The sequence below is a fragment of the Nipponia nippon genome, unplaced genomic scaffold (genome assembly GCF_047370975.1).
Source record: "Nipponia nippon isolate SJK-2023a ecotype South Korea unplaced genomic scaffold, ASM4737097v1 scaffold_14, whole genome shotgun sequence".
Taxonomy (NCBI): Eukaryota; Metazoa; Chordata; class Aves; order Pelecaniformes; family Threskiornithidae; genus Nipponia; species Nipponia nippon.
Genome location: NW_028262330.1, coordinates 13,310,814 through 13,326,093, shown reverse-complemented (window position 1 = coordinate 13,326,093; position 15,280 = coordinate 13,310,814). Strand labels below are relative to the sequence as shown.

Genomic DNA, 15,280 nt, shown 5'->3' with positions numbered 1-15,280 from the left:
CGGCTGCAGGTGGTTGATGCCAGCACGGTGGTGGCGTGGAGCAACCTGATAGCGGCTGGTGCCGAGCAGCGGCCCCGGCCCGGCTCCTGCGCCTCCCCCCGGGCGGCCGGGGGAAACCGTCCCCGGGGAGCCCGAGCCGTGCCGGTGTAAGGGGCAGCCGGGCCGGGGAAGCGGCAGCTCCCGGCCGCGCTGGGGCCCGCCCTCGGCCTCCGGGCGGGAGAGCGGGGGCGGCTCCGCCGGGTGCCCCGGGCAACGGCGGCTCCTGCCCGCAAACACCCGCCGGAGCCGGATGGAGGAGGAGGAGGCGGCGGGGCCGGGCCCCGGGGCCGATGCCGGGGCCGATGCCCGGGCCGATGCCCGGGCCGGGCGGCTGCTGCGGTGCGCGGCGCGGGGGCTGGGGGTGCCGGCGGGGCGCTGGGCGGCCGGGCCGCTGCTGCGGGACTTCTTGGCCGGGGCGGCGGGGCCGGTGCTGCTGGCCTGGCGCGGCCCCGCCGGGGAGCTGGAGCTGGGGCCGGGGCCGCCCCCGCCGCCCGCCGCCGCCCGCCCCAAGGCGCTCTTCTTCCTCCGGCCGCCCGGCGGCGGGGAGCCGCTCTGCGGGGACCTGCCCGCCGCCGCCCTGCGGCACTTCGCCGCACTCGTGGAGGAGGTAAGGGCCGGCAGCCCCGGGGGGCCGGGCGCTGCCCCTCGCACGTAGCGGCAGGGAAGGTGTCCCTCCTGTCTCTGCTGGTGCGCTCCTACCCTTAACTCTGCCCTTCACAGCCCCTCCTGGCCCCCGAGCCTCCTTAGAGTTCGTTTAGACCTCCCAGATCCTGATCCACACCCGCTCTGGGCCTGTCTGATGGTGGTGTCCTTGCGGGACCGATCCATGTTACGGAATCGCAAGAGCGGTAGGTGCTGGAAGGGACATCTCGAGGTCCTCTGGGGCAACCCCCTGATCGAGCAGGGCCACCTAGAGCTGGTTGCCCAGGACCACATCCAGGTGGCTTTTAAGTATCTCCAAGACCCCACAGTCTCCCTGAGCAAGGCGCACCGGTTCTCAGCCACCCTCCCAGTAAGAAAGTGTTTCCTGATGTTCAGAAGGATCCTCCTGTAGCGCAGCGCCCGGTACCTCAGGTGGGCCGATGTTTTCCCAAAGGGATCTTCAGGGGGCCCGAGTGCTCTCCCTTCCCTGTGTTAGTGGCCTGGAGCAGAGAGCATTGCCTCGATTTATTCCTGATGGCCTCTGACCTGGAGAAGTCTCTGCCTGAGGCTGTAACGGGAGAGTAGAGGAGCTGTACGATTTGAGAAGCTCTGGTGATGCTGGTATATTAAGCTGGTGACTGATAGATTGGATTCCCAAGAGCAGGCTGCCAGACTGGTTATTGTGGTTTTGTGGGATAACACGGTACGTACACGGGGAGCTTTGGTTCTGAGGCGTTTGATGAGCCCCGCGGTCCTGGTAACTCTGCACAAACAGCGGTTTTTGCATCGCAGCTTTGTTTGTAAATAAGGGCAGGTAGCATATGATAGGCATTGTAAACACCACCTGCTGCCGGGAGATTTGGGGGCAGCAACGCTTCAGCAGATCCTGTTAGATGCCGTTTTCTGGCTGCCTTCAGCAGTTGGGATTGTGCATCCTGACTTTCCTCTCCCCCCTGTGCCGACAGATGCGGGATTTCCGTAGGGAGCAGATTGTGCCGGGGTCTGGTCCCGCTTTCTTCTCAAACTTCACTTCCAGGAGAACAGAGTGGTGGTGCTGGGTCAGGACGGGCTGGGCCTGCCTGAGGGTGAAAAGGGTCTTGACTTTCCTGTGAGGCTGGGGACATGCGTTGCTCTGCCCGCTGCACGAGCACTTCTTGCAAAGAGTCTTTTATCAGAGCTTTTTAGGACAGTCTTAGAAGAATTTATCCAGTGAAAGAAATAGTTTGTGTCAAACTCTCCGTGGGTGATTTGGGACATGAGGAACAGACACGCCAAAACCGTGTCTGTATTCAGCTGCGGATCCCAGCTGGGGCCACCTTGTCTACGTGTCGCACTTAACTCCTGCGGTGGCTGAAGGGAACGCACCTCCACTGTGTGGAGCTGGGGGCTCATCGTGAGCCCAACCAGCGTTTTAACAAACTAATAAAAAAACAAACAGCTACCATTAGACCAGTTACAACATTACTAGCACTAGCAGTCCATGTGAGTTAAGTAATAGAGAAAAATCTTGCTAATAATGTAGCTAAAACTGCTGAATGTGAATTCAGCAGTATCTGCCCGTGCTCCCTGGGGTTGTGCTCCCCCTTCCCACGGCTCCCGGGCACGAAGGTTGCTGATGCCGGTCTTGCTCAGGTCGACAGCGCCAGTCGTGGTTACAAACATCAGCACCCTGGGATGGCACCGTGGCGGTGCTGGGCTGCTTTATTCCTTCTCAGTTTTGCGTCCATTTGTAGTTATTTTTATACCTTTTTGTATCCTAGCCTGCTCCCTCCTCATCAGCCCCAGCTAAAGCTGCTCCCAGCGGCCTCCCCGGAGCCTGGTAACACAACGGGCTGCTGTTCGTCACCAGGGACAACCTGGCTTTGTCAGGCTGTTGCCACAGGCTGGTCCCAGAGCAGAGCCAGCCCTGGGTAGGAGACAGTCACTGCGTTGCTATCGCAGCTCAAACAAGCCAAAAGCAGCTCAGGTCCGGGCAAGCCCAGCCCAGCCTTGAGACCCCGGCCAGTACAAACCCTGGGGGCTTTCATTGGCAATGACAAAAATCATATTTAGTGGGCTGCAACTTTGGAAAATAACCTAAAAAGTGCCTGTGCCCAAGACCAGCAGTACGGTTGGGTTGGGGACCTAGGTGACCCTCACCAACAGATCCCAAGAGGTACCAGAAGACCTTCCCTGTCGGCACACGGGGGGTTGCCATCAGGGGACAGCCTGCGAATTCTGCCCAGCCCTGCTGGTCTTGAAAGGCTGCCTGCAGCCCATGCCCCTGCCTGCCTCCCCTGCCTGCTGGCAGCGAAACGGGGAACAAGCACCAGGAGGTGGTGTGAGGGCAAGGGGACAAGAGCCCATGGAGCTGTCTCCAGTTACAGGTTTGAGAGGCTGGGAGAGCCCGAGGACAGGGCTGCTCACTTTATCTGCTGGTTTCCACCCTTCTCAGCTGCTTGGATTTGGGAGAGGGTGTACTAGTACACAAAGTGTGCCTGTAGAGAAGCCTGTTCGTCCTCACCTGCCCTTGTTTTGCACAGGCAGGGAACTGCTTGGGACAGCAATGAATTGGGGTCTTGTCCTGGTTTCAGCTGGGATAGAGTTAGTTTTCTTCTTAGTAGCTGGTAGAGCGCTGTGTTTTGGATTTAGGATGAGAATAATGTTGATAACACACTGATGTTTTGGTTCTTGCTGAGCAGAGTTTACACCAGTCAAGGACTTTTCAGCTTCTTGTGCTCTGCCAGGTGCACAAGAAGCTGGGAGGGGGCACAGCCAGGACAGCTGACCCAGACTGGCCCAAGGGCTATTCCATACCATATGACACCATGCTCAGTATATAAGCTGGGGGAAGAAGAAGGAAGGGGGGGACGTTCGGCGTGATGGCATTTGTCTTCCCAAGTCACCGTTACGCGTGATGGAGCCCTGCTTTCCTGAGGATGGCTGAGCACCTGCCTGCCCATGGGAAGTAGTGAATGAATTCCTTGCTTTGCTTTGCTTGCGTGCGCGGCCTTTGCTTTACCCATTAAACTGTCTTTATCTCAACCCATGAGTTTTCTCACTTTTACTCTTCCGATTCTCTCCCCCATCCCACCGGGGGGGAGTGAGCGAGCGGCTGTGTGGTGCTTAGTTGCTGGCTGGGGTTAAACCACAACAGGTCTCCAGGCTCAGCTGAGCAAGGACCTCAGAGCCTGATGGCCTGTCCGTCTCCTGCAGCACTTTTTTCTCCGTTGCTCTTTTGTGGCTCCTGCTATAGGTGATTGTGCCCATCCTGACAAACCAGAAGAACCATCAGGGATGGCCACAAGTGGTGTCACAAGACATTATGCGTCATGTCCACAGCCTAAAAAGTACTGTTTTCATGGTTGTTGGCCAAGTAAAGGGCAAGACCTTGCTGCCTCTTCCAGCTGGCTTGGAGGGAATCGAGGACATTGATCTGGAAAACGAGAAATTGTGAGTACCACCCCTTGCTTTCCACTGGGTTTTCTCCTGCTGATGCACATTGTGTCTTTTGGGGATTTCCCACTCAATCATGGTGACTCTTCTTGCTCCCTGTCATCTGCTGCTCATCCAGACTGCCAAGATGGGTGGATTTTGCTCTACCTGCTCTCTAGTTTATGGGCTCTGTCTTGGGACCATGCAAACAGTACAAGCAGGAAAGGCTCAGAAAGTGCAAAGGCATGTGGGTACACAGAGAAGCAATGAACTGCTTGGATCATTGGGGAAAAAACCCAAGCCCTGGAGGCAAAACCTCTCCTGGTTTCCTGATGCCACTGAATGGGAAGGCAGGATTCTCTCTTTTTCTGGCTTCTGCTGCCAAAGCATGCCACCAAAATGCACTGTTTAGAAGTTAAATGACTCGCTTGTTAGTGATTCATGCCGCCTGCTTGGTCAAGACTATTCTGCCTCCCTTTAAAACTGGATTTATTACGCAAAGGTACAGGGAAAAACACTTACATGTTCCTGGAAGTTTCTGAACTGTTCATGGTCCCATAGAGAGATTCGGAACCTGTTGCATCTGTCCTCCTGGAGAAGTAGGGTGGCTTCCCAGACACCCACTGCATTTCCTTGTGTTTCTCTTCAAGATAATTTTGGTTCTCTCCATTCATAGTTTTCCCTGGTAGCTGTTACGATTCTGAAGCTCACGTCCAGTCCTTGAGGGGCAATCCCCAGGAAAGCCACCTCAGAGTTTCTGGCTAGTTAGGGCAGCCATGGGAGGCTGGGCCCCATGTGCAGCTGGTCTTTATCCTGCAAAATCTTCAGCAGCTGAGGAATCCCCATCCTTTGCTAGCTGATAAATCTGGCAGGGTGCTCACATTGCAGCTGGGGGGAACTTCCACTCCGGTCCTCCCAGGAAACCAGGTTGGTGTCCAAAACTGGGAGGGGAAGGAGTTTGACTCCTGCGGTGCTGTAAGCGTGGCCCAGGCCAGGATAAGCGAGTCTGGAAGGTCCGTAGAGGCAGATGGGTTTGCACGTTGTGCCATCATCATGTTTGGGCTGCGTGCTTGCACCTATGGGACCTCAGGAGATGTGTTAGGGAGTGCAGTGGGATTAATCCCTCCTGGGACAGGATCTGGTGCGGGTGGGATTGCGCAAGAAGGTGCTGCTTCCAAGGCAGTGGGGTGACCTGTCCTCAACGTGCCAGCCCACCTTGTGCTGTTCCTCTCTGAATTAAGCGAGTTAATGACTGTGGGGAGACAGAGTAGATTCAGGGAGGACAGCACCAGGAGAGACAACCTTGCTGGAGGTACAGCTCTCCAGCTCAGACCCTGAACCCGAATGGATCTGATACGTCAGTGACCGGCTGTGCGGAGAGGTGGCAACTGGCTCTTCTAAACTAAAGTATCACACTTTTAAGACAATTTAGAATCAAAAAATTATAACAAAAAATCCAAACACTCCCCTTCTGGTTACCATTCATTTTATGAACGATGTGTTGTTGCCTAAACTGCTGCAGAGCTTCATCCATTTTCTCCGGGATGTAATTCCTGTATTAAAACAACAGCAAGATCTTACAGGTTTTGATGGTTTTGTGGTTTTGAAATGTGTATCTAGATCAACCTGTAGAGCTGGCATAAACCAATCTGAAGGCAGACATAATCTGTAAGATCCAGCTGCCCACGGGGTCATTTTAAGCAGATACAACTGAGCAATGCACATCAACAAGTGGAAAGCAAGGTTAACCACATGGTCTGTTTTCTGCAGCCTGGAGCTGATAGATAAATCTCTTGTACATGCCACTGAGTCGGCCATCATAGACTGGAGCTACCAGATCCAGGAAGCACTGAAGAAAGAGTCCTCAGAGCCTCTCCTGCAAGGCAGCAACCCCAACCCAAAGGTGGAACTGGAGTTCTGGAAGAACAGGTATCCCGGGCAGCCTGGCCAGGGCATGGTGGTCACTAGCACTGGTTTTGGGTGGAAGGAGAGTGCTGGTGGCAGACAGAGCTGCTTCTATGAGTTGAGAAGAGCAGGCTGCCTCAGGTTCATGTAAAGACTAAGCTAAGGAAAATTGCTCCTGCACATAAAATAATCATGATCTGCAAAGTGTCTGGGAGGTTACTGGGCAGCTGGCTGTGGTTTAACTTAGCCCCAGCCCAGGGGCTACACCTTGAGAGAATTTCTTTGGGAATGCTCTTTCCATCACTGTTCACTAGGAACCAGGCACAGGAGTAAGAGCTGATGGACACCTTCTGTAGGGCCTTCTGGAAATGGTGTGGCTCGGCTGGCTGCTGCTCATCTGTCAGTGCCCGAGGGGGTTTAGATGCTCAAGAAACCTTTGTGCCATGTTGGTACAGGCTGACTCAGGGCAAAGCCCTGTCTGCTGGAGAGTTGGCGCTAATGCCTCCAGAAACACCTGATGGCTTCTTTCAGCAGTGTCCTGCCAGTAGCAGAGCTGCTGTCATGGTGAAGCCCAGGCCGACTGTCTGTCCTGCAGGGTTTGTCCGTGCCTCCTGCAGGAGCTTCCTCCCATTTACTTTCACTGGTGCGACTCAGTCCATGTGTAGCTGGAGGAAACCCTGAATCAGGCCCAAGGGAAATGGATGGTGTGGGGGGACAGCTGAGGCTCCCCAACATGGGCTTGTAACGTGCCTTGGTTGCTGTAGGTGTGATGACCTGGAGTGCATTTACAATCAGCTGAGAACGAGGAAGGTCAGGAACATGATGGAGGTGCTGGAGAGAGTCGAGAGCAGCTACGTCCCAGCCTTCAAATCTATGCTCATGGATGTTGAGGCAGGTGAGATGCTTGGGCAACTTCATCACATCTATGTGATGACTTCTGGCCTTTGTTCATAGCCTGGTGTTACTGGTTTCATGCCCGATGTGGCTGTAATGGCACTGGTCATTCAGAGTTTGCTGTGACTGTGGGGTCTGCAGCCATGTTGCAGGCCCTCTCTCTGTTTTGTGGAGTGAAACTGGTCTGCTTGTGCTTCATCTGATGCTTCTGTTTCCAGGCTGGGACAACTTGGTCACTGGTCTGTTAAGCCAGACCCTTCCCAAAGGTCAGGGGGAGTGGATTTGGGAATTCACTCTGCTGTAATAAAGCATTTGCATTAATTCAGCAGGACTCGCCCCAACCTTCACCAGCTCTTGTGGTGCCAGTCAGCAGGAACGGGGGTTCAGGATAACCGGACAGATCTCGTAGCCACCTGAAACTACCCAGGACTTTGTTAGACCGCTATTTCCCAGGCTTTGGCCACTGCAGCCCAAACCTCCTTGCTAACGGAACAGCAGTTTGCACTTTAGGATGGGGCCCTTTGGGCACGAGGATTTCAAGGCCTCTGATGAGAGCGGGCAGGGGTTGTCACCTGTGTCACAGGAGAATAAAGCAGGATCACTGCCGTTGCACACAAATCCAGGCAGAGCTCTGCGTCCCGCGTCGCAGCCGTGCGGTGGGGAGGTCAGTAACCTCTGCAGGGGCTGCAGCAACGGGGGCGCGTGTGACGCACGGGGAGCACGGCCTCCCGTCCCACACGTCTGCCCACGTCCCCTGCCCACGTCCCCTGCCCACGTCCCCTGCCCACGTCCCCTGTCCACAGCTCTCCCGGCCACCTTGTCAGCCAGAGATTGTCGCAAGGATCCCGGTGGGGTGGGTGACCTGTAGGTGGTGGTGTGCATCAGCAGATCTGCCTTCTCCTCTCCCTTATTTTGACTGTCTGGCACAATTCAGTAAGACGAGAGCTTTGAGCAGAAAAATGAAAGGATTGCATTTCCCAGTTTTGGGAATTAAAGCCCTTTTTCAATTTTTTTCCTTTTCATTCATAAGGAGACTTATAAGGAAGGAAGGATTATTTTTTTTTGCCTGTTAGGTGAAGCAAAGTTCTACCTTAAAAAACGCAGCTCTCTTGCATCAAGCATCATCTTTTTTCTGGTGAGCTTTGCTTAGGGGAGTTCAGTGAAGCCAAAGGCAACACTGCAAATTCCCCTCCGTAGTGAAAAACAGCGCAGTCCTGCTGCGCCATCCCCTGCAGACCGCCACGACCAGCCCTCCGTGCCCATCCTCCAGCCAGCCGCTCTCTGGCAAGACAGAACCATTCAGGCTTTGCTAGCTATGTACACGCTGACAGGTAACACTGTGCTCCCCTTCGCATGGAAACATTTAATCCATTAAGGATCTGTGTTGCACTCTACACTGTGCAATTTATATGGGCTAGAGAAACACCCCTTATATAAGGAGCCAAGAGTTCATTGTCAGACTAATTAGTGCTTTAAGAGTCTAATCAAAATACAACAAATATTTGGTTTTAATCCAATTACAGCAATACTAACCCTAATTGAATAATTCGGACTGTAATTGTTAATTTGCACTACAACCCAGTTCAGATTTCTGTGCTTTTAAGTCTCTGCCCCTTTCCGTGGTGCTGTGCCCTCCCTGCTGATGTGGTGGTGTGGCTGTTGTCTGTCTTCTTTGCTGGGAAGGCTATGTTTATAGCGGGGGTTTCTTCTTCTTTGGTCTTGGGGATTTTTTTTATATGCGTTTAAGTACTTCCATCACTTCTCTTCTTGTTGGTCCACAGGTTTAATTGCACAACGATCACGTGGTTTTATTAATGCTTGTGCTCTGGGATAATTCTTCAGGGTAAAACCACACAGCTGTACAAAGCTAAGCTAAAGCTTTCAGCTAGTCAGACATCAGTTACCTTACTGTTGACAGGTTTGCTGCTACAGCCAGGACAAGTGGGACCGTGGTCAGCTGCCTGCTGGGCAAGGGGCTGCTATAGCCAAACCTGAGCTAAAACAAGCTCAGGCCAAGACCTGTGATGCTGTACAGCCTGTGATGCTACATAGCAAGGCCTGTAGCCTGCTCATAGCAATAGCCACTGTATTTTCAGTGCTGCCACTGAACTCATTTAGCAGTTGTGGACTCAGCCTCTGCACAAAGCCCTGTCCCAGCTCTCCGTCCCTTGCCATTGTGTCAGTTTATTTCCCGTTCTGGTTACTGCCGTAGGTGAGCAATGTTCATGGGTGAGCAGGTAGAGCATGCTCTGTGCTTGTCAGGACTGTTTGTCTTCCCAGGCACCTTTCCACCTGGTGAGGTGAGGCCAGCATCCAGCTCGTAACCTGGCGCACCACAGCTTGGTGGATCTTACCGCTTCTCCCATCTCTTAACGCAGCTTTGGCCGAAGCTCAGGACATTCACCTGCACCTGATGCCCCTCAAGCGCCACTTGGAGGACATAGAGAGGGTTGAGTTCAGCGAGGTGAAGCGTTTCCTGGTCCCCCTGCTCCATGTGGTGTGTTTGATCTGGGTCACCTCCAAGCACTACAACGTGCCCGTGCGGATTGTAGTGCTGCTCCAGGAAATCTGCAATCTTCTCATTCAGCAGGTGCGTGGCTGTGATGCCTGCGTTTGCCAAGAGAAGTTTTTTAATGAAAGTCTCCTCTCTCCTCCTTTCCCCTGTCCTTCTTGGCAAAGTGATTCTTTAGGTGATGTTTAACTTGAGACGCAGGTTCAAACATCTTCAGTGCCAGAAGCTGCTGTTTTCTGTGATGGCAGAAGTGAACCTCTCGGGTGTGATTTTGCTCTTCCAGGCCCTGGTCTACCTGTCTCCAGAAGACCTTCTGAAAGGGGAGATGGAAGAGAGCCTGGGCAAGGTGCAAATGGTGCTCAGCATCCTGAACGCTTTCAAAGGGGCGTTTGAGGAAAGAAGGGAAAAACTGCACACGTATTATGAACCAGGCCAAGAAGTGAGGGAGTGGGACTTCCATGCCACCCTGGTGTTTGCGAGGCTGGACAGCTTCCTGAAGAGACTGGAGATGGTAGAGGTGAGACTCTGTTCTTGAAAAACATCGCAAGCCTTCAGGAGAGCTCCGTATCCATGAACTCACTTGCTGGCATCTTCCCTTCCTGTACCTTCACCCGATGCCAGGGGACAGGGCTGCTCCCTTTGCTGTTAGGTCTCCTGTTACAGCAGGGCTAGGACCTTGTTTTACCGTGTCCTGCTCAGTGCATGTGTAAGGTACGCAGTTGTGTCCTGATCAGGTTGGTAGGTATGTCTTTTGTTCCCAAGAGTCCTGTTGGAGTCCTTGCTCCTGTTGGGGCAAGGGAATGGGGATTACTAGGGGCTGTGGTTTGTATGGCTGTAAATAAAGCAGTGCAGTCTCCCAGTCCTCCAATTGCCATCAGAGATGGCCTAGAGCGGGGTCCGGCCTGACTCGGAGAGGGCACATGCTCCCCTTGAGGCTGGGCGCCGCTTGGCTGTGCCACGTGGGCCTGGGGAGGAGCAGGGACACGTTCCTCACCAGGTCATCCCTTCACATCCTAACAGTCTGTCCGACTGGGGTGCTGTGGCTCAGGGGGGTCCCTGTTTGCCAAGGCTTGTCACTGTGAGGTGGTCACCTGCACACCTGGACATCTGGTGTCATCCCTTAGCTCCCAGCGTGGCCGAGGGCTCCTTGAGCCAGAGGGGATGTTATTCTGCAGAGAGCAGGTCTGAGTGTGTAGGGGCAGCCCCGTGCATACAAGTACTCTCCGTGCTCTCCTTGTCGGCTGGCTGTGTCTGGAGACAGACACGGTATATATCCGTTATACAGGCACTGCATATACTCGTTGTACGGGCACGGTATATACCCGTTATACAGGCACTGCATATACCCATTATACAGACACAGTATATACCTGTTCTCTCTTAGGCAGTTAACAGCACACATTCAACTGCTATCCACACACTTCTGAAGCGAACCTCTTTGTTTATCGTTGCCACGTTCCCAGCACGTGGGATCAGATGTACAGTGTACAAGCTGCTGACATTTGCCTATTCAAAGGAAGGTCTGGATTGTTTTTCTCCATCTCTTGTTCTCTGCAGTGGGACAGAAGGTTTTACTGGTTTAAATGTGTAGTATATTTTTATGTGTTCTTTAATTAACTATGTTGAAAACTATCGTGACTGATATCTTTTTCAAAACTATTCAAGATGATGATTTCCAATAGGGTTTGGTGTGCAGTAAACCAAATTATGCTGGCTAGTGTAGAGAGGAATATAAGTAAGCACAGGAGTAACCGCAGGTCATCGTGAGAACAAGATGAGTGACTAATTATGCACTGTCACCCTGCAAAGGCTCTGGGCACCGATTGCTCATTGCTTGGACACTATGGATATGGGCTACAGAAAAAAACAATAGGGAGGTTTCGAGCTGCACACGCACTGCCATGGTGGCAGAGCACTGTGCTTTTTGGCCAGTGCCCGTGTCCTCCTTCCACGGCTGTCCCCTACGTCCCAGGACAGTAAAAGGCTGCAGTATATGCAGTCAGAGGGAGGGCCTGTGGAGTGAGCTGTAAAATAACAATTAAAAGCATGGTGCACACCAGCCTGTTAATGAGGAAAGCTTCTGCCTCTCTTTCTGTCTCTATACCCCCCCCCCCCCTTCATTTCAAGCAACCTTGTAAGACAAAGCATGGGGCAGCTATTATTTCCACATTATGTTTTGCCTTACAAAGTATTTGTTAAAGTGGATGTGCTCTTACTAAATAGCATGCATGCATTCGTTTTCGAAATTTCATAAAAGCTGCAGTTATGCTGGCGCACGAGTAGCGCATGAATATGTGGAGAGAGAAGGGTCTCTTTCCCCTGGTTCATCTCACTGTTTGGCATGGCATGTCTGCTGTAAAACCCGCCGCCCGGCTGGGTCGGCTCTCTGCTTGCACCCTGTTCTCTCAGAAATGTGGGAGTCTTCTCAAAGCAGCGATCGTTCAGCTGTCAGGGACCTGCAAGCAGCAGTTCCCTTGGCTGGAAGCTGTTCCTGATAAGCCCAACCATGCCAGGAGCTGTAAGTGTGCAGCATCTCCTCGTCTCTGCCTGGAGCATCATGGGCTGGCACCGAAGCCTGGTGATGCCTCGGCATAGCGTGGGAAGCTCTGGGCCGGGGCTGTGTCCTGGGCTGTGACTCATTCAACAGCCCCCATCCACAAGGCACTGACAGTGGCTGGATGCTGCCCATCTGGGGGTGAAGCTCCGTACCTGCTTAGCTCTGTGTTTGGGGCTGTCCCCTGAGCTCAGTGCAAGCAGGATGGCCACCGGTGCGTTCCTGTGCTTGAGATCAGCATGTTTCTCCTGGTCCTCTGAGACAATGGTCATTCAACCAGCCCTTGCTTAACCCTGCCAAAAGAGATGGATGGGGTGGGGTGGTGGCAGGGCTGCCCAGTGCTGCTGCCATTGCCTGCTGAGTGGGGCATTTTCCTGAGAGGTGGCACCGTGGGGTCAGGCCCTGCCAGGCTGCAGAGGATGGGAAGGGAAGGACCCATGTCCCCATCTCAGCGGAGGGCCAGCTGGGCAGGCTCAGTAGCACCTGCTTGGGCACACAGAGGTTTTACTGAGCAGGAGCTTTTGGACAGTTCAGGTACCTGTAAACATTAGAAGTCTCCTCTTGGTTAAAACCTTAAAATTGGGATTCTTAGCTATGCTGGATGACGTATTGGTCTCATATGTTGCTTTGGTTCCGTTTCCTATATGCCCTTAAAAGCAATTTTATGGTTGGTGTAGTATTTCCAGTGGTAGCAGCAGGTCCCACTAGGGAGGGACATGTTATGAGCAGCCATTGATGCCCAGGACAGGCAAGATCCTCCCTTCCCATTTGTGCCGCTCAGCTTGAGCACCAGCAGTGTGCTTGGGGAGGTCCTTCGGCACGGCAGAGAGCACAGCTCTGTGTTGTCACAACTGTTGTCGTCATCTTCTGTCAACATCTTAACCTGTGTGTGCCTCCATTGACTTTGAAGGATCTCCTGGCAACTGCCTTGGACCTGATGAAGCTGGAAAAGATCGAGTTCAGTGGGATTAAAGGGAAGGCCCTGGGCCAGCAGGTCCTGCTCATGTATGAGGAATTCCAGGAGGCGTACAAGGTGTTTGCAGAGCGAACCTATGACTGTCTTGAGCTGACCAACACGGTAGGTGGGACCAGTTTGCGGGAATGCCAGCAACATGTGCATGTTTCCAAAGCAGCGGTTTCCTCTGCGCTAGAGCCCTGGCTCATGTGCAGTCCTGCTGACTTCTTCCCAGCTCCTTCCTCCTTTCGTTATGATCTGATCTGTCGCTGTAGGAAACAAGGGGCTGCTGACCTTTCCTGCAGAGGTTTGGGAGTCCTTGCAGGTCTATATCTAGCATATCTTGCTAGTTCAGGACCTTAGACAAGTGCAGCTGCGAAACCTGGATTTCCATGCCTTTTACACAAACTTTCCCTGTATGTGATGCTTGCTGGGGTGTATGAGCTGTACCGACATCCACGTCTCTGCTGTACTGCTCTTGGTGCCTAGCTTGCCTGATGAGGACCAGCTCAGGTAATCTCTGGGGATGTGTTTGCTCTTGTCTAGATGAATGCATAGCATCTGATGCTCTCGAATTCAAGGACTCCATGTTTTATTATCAGTAGTGCTTTAATTGAAGGAATATTCCCAACCCTCTGGGTCATGGCTCAATGGCCATCCAGATCACAGATGCTCACGCCAGCACATGTCGTACAAGCAGGGCAAAGCAAGCGTACCATGGGCCTCCTTACTGTCTATGCAGAAACTCCTGCTCTTGGCTTTGACACCAGAGCAGCACAGCCTGGGTGAGCTATGAAGGAAGGGTGGGAATGGCATTTCTGAAGGGACCTCTGTCCTGTGGTTGTGTCTGACCTCAGAGGATCTTTGATTTCTTCTGCTGCTTGTCCCATTTGCCGTCGGGTCAGTTTGCTGGTTTGGTGAGAAGGACATGGTTAGGCCTGTTCACACATCCAGAGGAGGGAGTGCTGCACTGGAGTGGCTATAGGGAAGCTCCGTGGTGAGGAGCTCCAGTCTCCCACTGCTCGTGGGGCAGCCATTCATGGCAGACGTCCAAGTGGAAGGTAATCCCGGGGCAAAGCCCTGCCTCCAGCAGGCTCCTGCCTTGTTCCTTTCAGAAAGGGCTGTGCTGGGGTGAAGGGTGGCTGGCCTGGTGGTAGGACATGGGGCTGGTGTGCCCTTCCTTCGGGTGTTGGGACTTGTCTGGTGTGGTGATGGGTGGTGTGGGCTTTGCTTCCTGTAGTTCCCAGTACACCTCTGCAGTGGGTGGCATGTCCCCGGTGCTGCCTGGGAGGATCTTGCTGGAAAGCTGCTTGCTCCATGCCACCCCTCCTTCAGGAGGGAGGGCACAGAAAGAGTGATAACAGTGATTCTGCAGGAGCTGGCTTGGTTTTGGTGACCCCATGGCCTTTTGTATGATTCTGAGTCACACTTGTTCTTTCAGTGCTTGAGTTTTGCACCTTTTGTTGCTGTCTAGAGCCTCTTTTTTAGCTAACACATGGTGTCTGGTCCTGCTGGAGCTCAGCAGTGACAATAGTAAAAGCTGTTTCCTTGTGCTTTGTCCTTTCAGATAAGAGACATGGCCTCATTTTTAGTGGCTTTGCCCAAGGCAGGACAGAAGGACTGAAGTCTCCCAGTCTGTCAAGTTCAATCTTTGATTTTAGCTCTTTTACCTGTAGGAAAACAAACCTAGATTTTACTCTTCAAAGAATTTGTTACAACTGGAGCAAGAAAAGTAGTGCCAGAAGATGATGGAAATTACAGAAACACAGAACTGTTGAGGTTGGAAATGACCTCTGGAGATCACCTAGTCCACCTCCCCTGCTCAAAGTGGGCTCAGCTAGAGCAGGACTGTGAACAGTCAGGTTAAATATCTCCAAGGTTAAATATCTCCAAGGGTGTAGACTCCACAACCTCTCTGGGCAAGCTGTGCCAGTGTTTTGAAACTGCCTTTATTGTTGCCCCACTTAGAGCCAACTTGCCATCAACACCAGAGCCTTCTTTTGGCTTGAAAGTAGATTGGATTTGGAACTCAGAAGGTGCATCTGTGGGTTTTCTGGATGATGGTATAGTCTTCAGGCCAAGTGGGGGTGGAGAGGGTGTGGAAATAGTCCACCTTGCCTCTAGGCTGAAGTTAGTGCTCGTTGGACTGTGGAAAGCCCTCGGGACCAAAGGGTCCATCCCAGAGAGAGGGCCATGATCTCAGCAGTGGGACAATAGAGAAACGTCCTCGGGCTCTGTGGGGCTTTGCCACATTGCAATGGCTGAAGGTCGGCCAGAGGAGGGGTTTAATTCATGGTGAATATGAAGAGGAGAGATCTCTGGATCAGGAGGTTGCAGGTACCTTCCAGGTGCCATCTTGCAGCCT

At 53.0% G+C, this 15,280-nt stretch overlaps 1 protein-coding gene across 1 annotated transcript in view; it reads left to right on the top strand.

Moving 5' to 3' along the window:
* Positions 1-273: 273 nt before the first annotated feature.
* Positions 274-15,280, top strand: part of LOC148056479 (dynein axonemal heavy chain 9-like) — a 30,831-nt gene continuing 15,824 nt past the window's right edge. The window contains exons 1-7 of the mRNA XM_087751326.1: positions 274-646; positions 3,917-4,113; positions 5,866-6,024; positions 6,765-6,895; positions 9,273-9,484; positions 9,690-9,923; positions 12,871-13,038. Coding sequence (XP_087607452.1) covers positions 290-646; positions 3,917-4,113; positions 5,866-6,024; positions 6,765-6,895; positions 9,273-9,484; positions 9,690-9,923; positions 12,871-13,038 — 1,458 coding nt within the window. The 5' untranslated portion in view covers positions 274-289. The remainder of the gene's footprint in view (positions 647-3,916; positions 4,114-5,865; positions 6,025-6,764; positions 6,896-9,272; positions 9,485-9,689; positions 9,924-12,870; positions 13,039-15,280) is intronic.